The following is a 9,404-nucleotide window of genomic DNA, read 5'->3' on the forward strand; positions in this document are numbered from 1 at the left end:
ACATATATACACACACATATATACACACACATATATATATATACATACATATATACACACACATATATATATATACATACACATATATACATACACACATATACACATACATATATACATACATATATACATACATATACATATACATACATACATACACACATATTTTAGTATCCGTATGTTTGCAGGTGTATGTATAGATTGTACATATCTTTTTTTGTGTAAATGTAAATTTGTCCGTGATTGTGTAAATACTTACGCTATTGTGTACTTCACACACATGGAGAAATGCCAAACTGCCTTTCATTGTTCTTGTAACAGTGACAATAAAAGCTATTCTAATTCAATTAAGGGTGATACATATGTGATGTTCATGGTTAAGCAACAGTTTGTGTACACAGATCATTTACATACACAAACGTTTCTGTAGCTTGAAAAGGACTGTGTGCCAATGTCATGCACCAGGATGAAATGATAATTGAAAAGTCAAATGACAGAAATGTACTTCCATTTTACGAAGTTCCAAATGGAGTAGTCAACATCAGACACACAGAAACAGACAGACAAATCCATGCATGTATGAGCAAGAGCACAGAACACCACTGTTGGATTAAATGCTTTTATGAGGATTAACTTCATATTTGTTAAACTACACAATAACATTTTGAATAAATAGCTCTTTCCCACCGAATCTACTACATAAGTATGAAACTTACATTTTGGTACCATTATAACACAGGGCTACCACGAGGCAACAAAAAAATTTTGCTCGAGAGTGGAAGAGACATATTTCTTATTATATTAGCAGGGACCCCCAAGCACTTAAGAAATTAGGTAAAAGTTTTTTTTCTAAAAATAAAAAACAAAACTATATACCATAAAGGGTTATAACTTTCAATGTTTGACAACTCACATTGAAACTGCAACATTTTATAATAGGATTGACTTGGGAATGCACCAGTAAAGGTTTGTGCCTCCAGGATCAAGGAGTAGAAAAGTAGACACTATGGGGACATGTTTAAAGACTCAGACAATAAATAAGTATTTAGTAACGTTTAAAGCCTTATTTGTGCCATTTCAGTTAAAAGCAACACAGTATTATTTGATTGCGAGCTTTCTTTCAAAATATTGGTTAACAAATAATGTTTTAAACTTGCTTTTTTGATGCCAAAAAAAAAAAAATCCAGTTCATTAAAGGGGACATTAAAGTAAAGAAAAAGATGTTTTCAGGTCTTTTTTCCCACTTGGATTTGAATTTAAGTGGAGTTTAAAGATTCATTAATCCTGTATTTATTCATTTTGATGAAAGGAGTGCTTTAATTTTTTAAATATAAATCCAAACCAGTCGTAGCACTGTTATGTCTGGCTGAATACTCATCATGCATGTACACACACATATAGTACATCACGTCTGTGTGTTGAAAATCTTCCTAGCTGAAGTGTGAAATCTGCTTTTCAAAGCTTGCAAGGGAACAGGGACTTTTAGTGGTGGTTCACATGTGGGATAATAAGGATGAAATATATTCTGTTCTTTTGCCAAGTCTTACCTTCTGGAAGAGCTGTGGAGGAGCATCGACTTGACCATCTAATTTCCTTGTTATATCTAGAATATGAATACATGAAAATGACTGGTTACACATAAAGTGGGCATTGTTGTAGTCACGTGTGTCAATGAAGATTTCAAGTAAATATTGACACACGTGACCCACATTCACACCGGACTGTTACTTGATCAACTATAACAATTTTCAAAATTCACAAGTTTTGATTCCTCAGACTCCTTACAAAGTGAGTGTGCCTACCAGATCGTTTGAAGCGGTGTCCAATGCTTCTTGACCAGCCTATATTATGGATAAGAGGGCTATACATGTGGCACCAGAAGTCATCAGCTCCACCCTGGCTCTCCTCATAGACCAACCTCAGGCGACCTCCAATCACTTGCTCTACCAGCGCCACCCGTGTCCGGCTGAGATAGTTCTTATCGACCACCTCAACTCGCATTAGCTTCTTAAAGGGAAATTGCATGTTTTGCTGTACCTTCAGTGAAAAATGAGTGACAGGTTTACTAAACCAAGATGAAATTTAACAGCCAAGGATGAACAGAAACAACAACAATGTTTTATTGTAATTTTAGGTTCAGCAAGAACACTTAAAAATAAAATAAATATATAAAATGCAGCTTTACAATACTGGGCTGATGCCTTACCATATCATTAAAGTTAGGTGGCAGTGTTTTAGCTCCAGTGAGGCGCTTCACAAGAAACGTTTTCCAGTTAGAGTACTTATGTTGTATGCCTGTAGAGAGCAGCAATAATTAACCATAGTGCTAAAGAAAACTTAAGTGATTTGTTTGTCAAAACACTCACTTTTTGGAGGTACAAGGGGTTTGCCACTTGAAGCACACCATCCCACAGGGTGAACTTCAGGCATGCAGAGGTTACACCAGAAGTCTTTACTTGTGTCACTGTCAAAGCCCTCATAACGCAGGAGAGCCTTGAACCCTGAAGAACAAGAGGAAACACTGTTAATGTGCGCACTAATTCTTGACATCAGAAACAGTAGATTGAAAAATTGACCACTATCCGCAGTCAGTTTGCTTATTCTATATTCAGCTTCTTGACTAGTTGGAGAAAAAAAAAATTGATTCAAAGACCGTATTCACATGTGGTATAAACAGTGTTGGGACTAACGCGTTATTAAGTAACGCGTTACAGTAACTACGTTATTATTGTGGTAACGAGCACGGTAACTAGTTATTATGCCAAAACCAGAAACGCGTTACTCGTTACTGGGATTTAAATAGGCTCGTTATTCGTTACTTCGTGTGGTGGCATCGCGGAGCTTCCACAGATTCAATAACATTAGCAAGTGGTGGAGGCAGCAGGTGGATGAAGGAAAAGGGAGGCAAGAGGAGAGACCCGAAGCGGCCGCTAGTCCGAGAGTGTCAGGTGAACTGAACTTCAGGTAAGAAGTTATGACCTGCAGTCCATCTGGGTCAGATATAAACCAAGTTTAGGTGGAGTTTATTTTTGTTATGCTGACTTTTTCGTACTGCATGCTAGCTAGCATGACAGAGTTTCTATACAGCTGGGTGGTGCTATGTTACTGATGTTGAACTTTATTTTGTTCATAAGGTTAATTATTAGAGTTGCCAACCGTCCCGTATAAACGGAATCATCCCGCATTCAGAGAAAATATTACGCGTTTCGTATTGAGTTGAACAGGAACACAGTTTGTCCCGTACTTCAGCTAGAATGGAAAAACACAAAGCTGGAGTTATTCTGTCGTTACGCTGCACAGCTGCCTCTTCTTCTCTCATTCTCTCCCCCTCCCTCTCCTGTTTCTTACTTCAATCATGAAACTGATCAATGATCAGCTGATCGGCTTTTCTCTCTTGTTTGTTTATCGCCCACTTTGCGCCAGAAAGAGGAAACTGCCGGATGTCGCGTTAAACAACAGCAGCACGTTTAAGCTTGATCAGCTGTTCTTAGAATTTATTTAATATTACTTTCTAGTATCAGCTGATGTTTGCTGGAGCCACAGCTGTAAAACTGCTGGTCATGATGTCGGTTTGGATATCTGGTGAGAGGGAAACATGAAGATGAAACCAGGAGATGTCCTTACTGGATCATCAGAGCTGTGATGGAGAAACAGGTTTACCTTTTAGTTAACATGAATGAGTTGAAGGGAAGTTATGAAGTAAACTAGTAAGTAAGTAAGTAAACTTTATTTATTAAGTGCTTTTCACAGCGCTTAATAAATAAGCGCTGTGAAAAGCACTTATTTATTAATACTTAAGAAATGAACACTTAATAAATGAACTGTTTCTGAGAGACAAATAACACCAGGATCCTTTTCTAAGTAGCTGACAGCTGGTAACTGTGCAGGGGCGGGTCTAGCAAAGTGTTGCCAGGGGACCAGGTAGAGCATTAAAAGGGAAAGGGGGGCACAAAGAAATACTTTCTTATTCTCATTTAAAATGTCTCACTTTTAAAAAAATAATTATCTGAGTCTTACAACAAACAATTGATAGATTGATGCATGTATACCATCAGAACAGTGTAGATCACTGTCACAGCAGCGTTTATTTTCATTCAAAGGCTTTATGATTTTTCCTATAATGCCCGGGATGATTTTTTTGTCCCAGTCCAGCTCTGTATGCAGCTCATCTGCAGTCTGATGTTACCTACATCTTCCTATTCAGAAGGCAGAATTTCCGAGTTCTGAGTACAATCGAAAGCACCACGACTGCAGTTTTTGTGTTGGATGTAAAAAGCAGGCTAGGATAGAATCAGGCGTGGGATTTCTCACGTGGAAATGTGCACATTATTTTTTCCTCTCTATTGGTAGGTGGCACAGTGCACTTGTGGCAAGTAAGCAAGCTAGAAGACTGACAATCTTGCTGGGTTACGGAAGAAACCCATTAACAAGAGAATTTTGAGTAACACCAAAGTTACTTTCCCTAGTAACTAGTTACTCTGAAAGTAACGAGTAACTTGAAGTAACAGTTACTTTTGATAGAAGTAACTAGTAATGTAACTAAGTTACTAACTTAAAGTAACTTACCCAACACTGGGTATAAATAATGTGTTATTTCTCCTCACTGTTAGTGAGAAAACTATTTATACTGTATCGATTCCCTTCCAAAGGTTTCTTTCTAAACAATCTCAGAAAATCACTTCTGTTTCAGTGCTGAATTTCTTTAACAGCTCATAACAAAGATGTCTGAAGTGAAGCCTTAGTGAAGGAATGGAAATCAGATTGTCCTGTACTTTACACATAGATGATAAATACATGTGACAGCTAAACATACCAATGAATGTAAACACCTTATTTTTAAGGTTTTTTTCCCCCTCTGATGTCAACTTGCACATTTTATTTGTTGGGATGTGGACTGTCACATGTGGAATGGGAGAAGGGGTTTGTTGCTTATTTCTTTGTTTATGGTAAAACTTAAAAATCAAATACAGACTTTTATTAGCTCAGGTAGAGGGATACATCTGGTACTTTCATCTATGTGTAGGTTTGTTGCCAGTATTGTCATCAACACAATTGCTGCCAGGACAAAGCAATAAACCTTGACAGATATGGGTCTGACTAATGAGGATGATATTGGCTCAATTGAGAATGAATTTTTAAACTATTTTAGTACTGTAATTTAAAAAATAAATAAATACAACTATTCTTGCAGCATGTCAGTGTGTAGTATTAAGACCTAGAAAAACTTAAGGCTACAACTTTACAAGGTTGGGCGATATGTCAGATTTTTCCAACCGGCATTCGTCAGTCCAATAAATGACGATAGGTGATATATTTGCACAGGTGACTTTTTGAATTTATACGTTTTTTGGAGGGAATATTTCACTTTCTTTTCTTGTTTGTTTCAGTATTAATATAGGTACGTTCTTGATTAGTCATTTGTTTATTTGAGAGGCACCAAATCGCACAAAAGACTTAACTTTACGTCAAAGATTTTTTTTATGTTCGCTGGAAGAAACATTTTTTAACATACGTTTTGTATCTTGTTGTTTGGTCGAGTGTCTAAGACAGATAAACATTGGAAGAGCCTGTAAACACGGTTAAAGTGGAAAAAAGAAACCAGTTTTTCTTTGTTTCCCTGCCCAACATTGTATTTTTTTATTTAAATAAAATGTTTTTGTTTTTTACTGAACATAGGATACTGTCTTTCTTTCTTTCTGTTATGACTTTGTGTAAAGTGATCGCTGCATTTAGGGGCATGCTGAGGAGGTTGCCATTAAAACAGCACTATTATTGTTTTTGTTGACTTTTTCTCTTAGCTTCAACCAACATTATTAGCAAACTTACTAACGGGCAAATAAATAAATTGCTCTTGTAAAAACGATTGGCGAAAGGCTCAGCCTATCGTTGATGGTTGATAAATTCGTCCAATCACCCAACCTTACTACACTGATTCTGAGTCAACTAGCAGCTGCAAGTTCTCTTTTATGTAAAGCCAAATGCCTCTCTTGTGGTTCACTGTCTCATCAACAACAACTACTTGTTGTGGAAACAGCGAAACTAACTGTTCAAATGTTCAGTGTGACTTTTACATTGGACTTTGCATACATTTGCCATGTTGTGATGTACTTATTCAGCATTAACACTTACTCCTAACAGAGTTCACAAAAATGAAAAGACACAAACACAATTAAAAACACCCCAAGGGTTGTGTGAGAGATTTTACCTTAATTACTTGTAGTGTTTACCTGCTAGCTTTATGATTTCTGCTATCCAGTACACCTTGGTGGAGAAGTTGGTATCAGAGTTGGGCACTTCAATCCTCACACCTACTTCAATACCTCCCCAACATGTTCCCATGGGGGCCTGAGGCACAGAAGTTATCAGCTATGATAATCATAGTATCATATCAGTGGTGACCATATTCTCAGCTCCAGCTACTTACATGCTTGAAACAGCTGACAGGAGCCCCCACCGTGTTACTGCTACGGATATACTGCCCCCAGTCAAAACTCTCTCCAGCGACCACTGACGGAAACAACAATTAGTTTGTTGCTTGTGTACATCAAAAAGAGCAGAAATATGAGCCCCATCATGATTGCTTTTTCATAGCCTACCCGCTTTCAGTTTGGCCTGGTTCTGTTGACTTGCTTGGTACTGGGCATAAGCTGCCAACTTTGCCATGAGAGGCTGTTTCTGTAAGACTTTAGCCTTTTTTGTTGGTGGTTTGCCCTTGTAAAAACCAAAGCAGATGTTAATATTTACATAATACAAAATTATGAAACGACTATACTTGTTTATCAAAGATAATGCATTTACCTGGAGTCTTGCCAAGATGCTAGCTTTTTTAGAATTTGAGGAATAACTCCTAGAACAGGACACACTGCAGAAACGCTTGGTTTTGGAGTAAAAAGCATCTCGTACACCGACCATCCCACACATCTCACAGGTGGCTGTGAAAACAAACCGAAATAGATCAGCAGTCTACAAATGGTAAATGGCATTTATAGTTATCCCCATAAGTATTTGGAAATTGACACAATTGCAATTTTTGCTCTGTACGTGGTAAATAGACTGGTTTTTATATAGCGCCTTTCTACTCTGAATACTAAAAGCTCTTTATACATCTTTCCTCATTCACTCATTCACATGCAATCGCACAAGCACTTTTTTATAGGCACTTTCTACCCAACAGTCATACACATTCATTGTCCGGTGGATGCATCGGAGAACAACTTGGGGTTATTATCTTGGCCAAGGATATTTGGCATGTAGAATGGAGCAGAAGGGGACCGAGCCACCCCATCACTACAGTGGATTTTAAATTTACCAAATGTGATACAAATGAAAATTTTCAGCTTTAATTCAAAGGGTATACCAAAAGTAATGCATTAACTGTTTAGATAATTCAATATCTTGGCCAAGGATATTTGCACATATGAATGTTGAGGAGCTGAGAATCAAACTAATAATCGTTCTACTTCCTGAGCCACAGCAGCTAAACGTAAACACTATTATTGTTCACTCACAGATTATTATTTAAGCAATACACACAAAAAATAAGCCTCATGTACTGACCCATTCCAGCCTTTCCATCAGGGTAGGTGTAGACTTGTCCATTGTTCTTGATGATGGGCAGACTAGCAGGGATAGAGGGTACCACCTCATCCTCACTGTCGTCTGAGCTAGAGCTGCTGGTGGACTCCTCGCTGCAGCTGTCATAGCCATCAAACATCCCGAATGAGTCTCGTCGCTTACGATCTGAACGTGGGGTACGCTCAGCCTTTACAGAGGACACAACAGAGAAACACTGAATGAATTCATATGGATGCTTTTAAGATAAGATAAGATAAGATAGAACTTTATTAATCCCTCGGGTGGGTTCCTCTGGGAAATTCGATTTCCAAGAAAGCACAGCACCGACAGAAGTTACAGAGTTACAGAATATTTTATATATATATATATATATATACACACACACACACACACACACACACACACACACACACACACACACACACACACACACATATATATATATACAGAGACAATATAAGTAAAATATACTAAGGGGATAAATAGAATAAATAGGAATAAAAAATAAAAATACAAGTGAATTGCACATTTCAAGTGTTGAGGTCTATTGCACTGTTGACTATTTACAAAAGTATTGCACAAAAGGTATTGCACAGTGAGGTGAAGAGGCACTTACAGGGGTGTCTGTAGCTCAGGAGGTTCTCCTCTCCATTTCTCCGTATAATGTAACACGTTTACTTTGGCGTTGTTCATGGAGAAAGCAATGAAATTGGTCTAAGACATAGGTGTCAAACTCTGGCCCGTGGGCCTGATTTGGCCCGCAGCCTAATTACATTTGGCCCGCAAAGCCACACCAAATTATTATTAGAGCTGGCCTACTGGTATTATACAGCTAATATATATATTCTTTAGTATTAAGCTTTGCTTGTTCCATATTCAGTTTTTCAGCAAAACTTGTTTGAGTCCATAAGAAGAGATTCATTCTTAAATCTGGAGGAAGATTTTTTTTTTCAATAAATATTAATGTTAGCCCGCGACCTTGTTCCAGTTTTGAATTTTGGCCCACTGTGTATTTCAGTTTGACACCCCTGCTCTAAGAGAAGGTAACTGTTCAGAAAAACATATTTCATTCAAATCATTTTATTTTACTCCATTCCTTTTGAGTTATTTTACTTTACTAAAACTCAATAAAAGAAAAATAATTCTTTTGAGCTATTGCACTTTATTTTAACGGCTCCTTACAAATGTCCTTGTTCTGTGGTCCTGGAGTTTAGCCACACAAACTAGCCAAAAATTTGTCTTTAGTGCAGAAGAGATGCCCAGTTTATTTATTTATTTATTTTTTAACAGCGGCGCTCTTATTCAAATTAAATATACCATGGTTTTTAATATTAATAAAATTAACCTTTTCTTTGAACATATAATTAATGGTAAAAGCACAGCAATAATAGTGCCTTAAAATAATTCTTATTACTGTTAATCTCAATCTCTGTGCGAAAAGATACTTAAAACAACAACTTCTGTGAGGAGGCTAGAAAGGGAATATTGCTCTAAGGCATTCTTGGGAGGTAGAAAGGGGAAGAATGGGGGAGCAGACACAGTCTGCAATAGTTGCAAAAGAAATAGTTTGATTGCAAGGTTGATGCAAAATATAATAATGGACCAGAAGAAAATAAAGATTCAAATCTTCTTAGTTCACATTTTTATTATTTTTGTAATCAATATTATTTCCTTTTTTGAGCATTTGTAAGATGTTTTAGACAGATGTCAACAAAAATCAAGTCCCTAAGCTAAATTTTAGTATTGAAGTGAAGCTGAACTTATTTTAGTTGAAAGATGCAGTTTTACAGTTCGCCTTTTATCATTAATGCATCATTTAGATTCAGGTA

The 9,404-nt window shown here is 37.0% G+C and overlaps 1 protein-coding gene across 2 annotated transcripts in view; it reads right to left on the bottom strand.

Annotated features, from left to right (window-relative positions):
• The window catches only part of mbtd1 (mbt domain containing 1), a 35,643-nt gene that overhangs the window by 25,509 nt on the left and 730 nt on the right, over positions 1–9,404 (bottom strand). Inside the window, exons 1-10 of one of the 2 annotated variants that reach the window (XM_005749509.2) lie at positions 8,192–8,300; positions 7,558–7,762; positions 6,799–6,932; positions 6,597–6,711; positions 6,425–6,507; positions 6,228–6,345; positions 2,367–2,501; positions 2,207–2,295; positions 1,803–2,037; positions 1,548–1,603 (exon numbers count right to left, since the gene is read on the bottom strand). In XM_005749509.2, the coding sequence (XP_005749566.1) occupies positions 1,548–1,603; positions 1,803–2,037; positions 2,207–2,295; positions 2,367–2,501; positions 6,228–6,345; positions 6,425–6,507; positions 6,597–6,711; positions 6,799–6,932; positions 7,558–7,714 (1,122 nt within the window). In that variant the 5' untranslated portion in view covers positions 7,715–7,762; positions 8,192–8,300. Of the gene's footprint in view, positions 1–1,547; positions 1,604–1,802; positions 2,038–2,206; positions 2,296–2,366; positions 2,502–6,227; positions 6,346–6,424; positions 6,508–6,596; positions 6,712–6,798; positions 6,933–7,557; positions 7,763–8,191; positions 8,301–9,404 lie in introns of those variants that run through there. The other variant, XM_005749508.2, reaches the window with a different exon arrangement.

Source organism: Pundamilia nyererei, unplaced genomic scaffold, assembly GCF_000239375.1.
Source record: "Pundamilia nyererei isolate P.nyererei 1_Seehausen unplaced genomic scaffold, PunNye1.0 scaffold00248, whole genome shotgun sequence".
NCBI classification, from domain to species: domain Eukaryota; kingdom Metazoa; phylum Chordata; class Actinopteri; order Cichliformes; family Cichlidae; genus Pundamilia; species Pundamilia nyererei.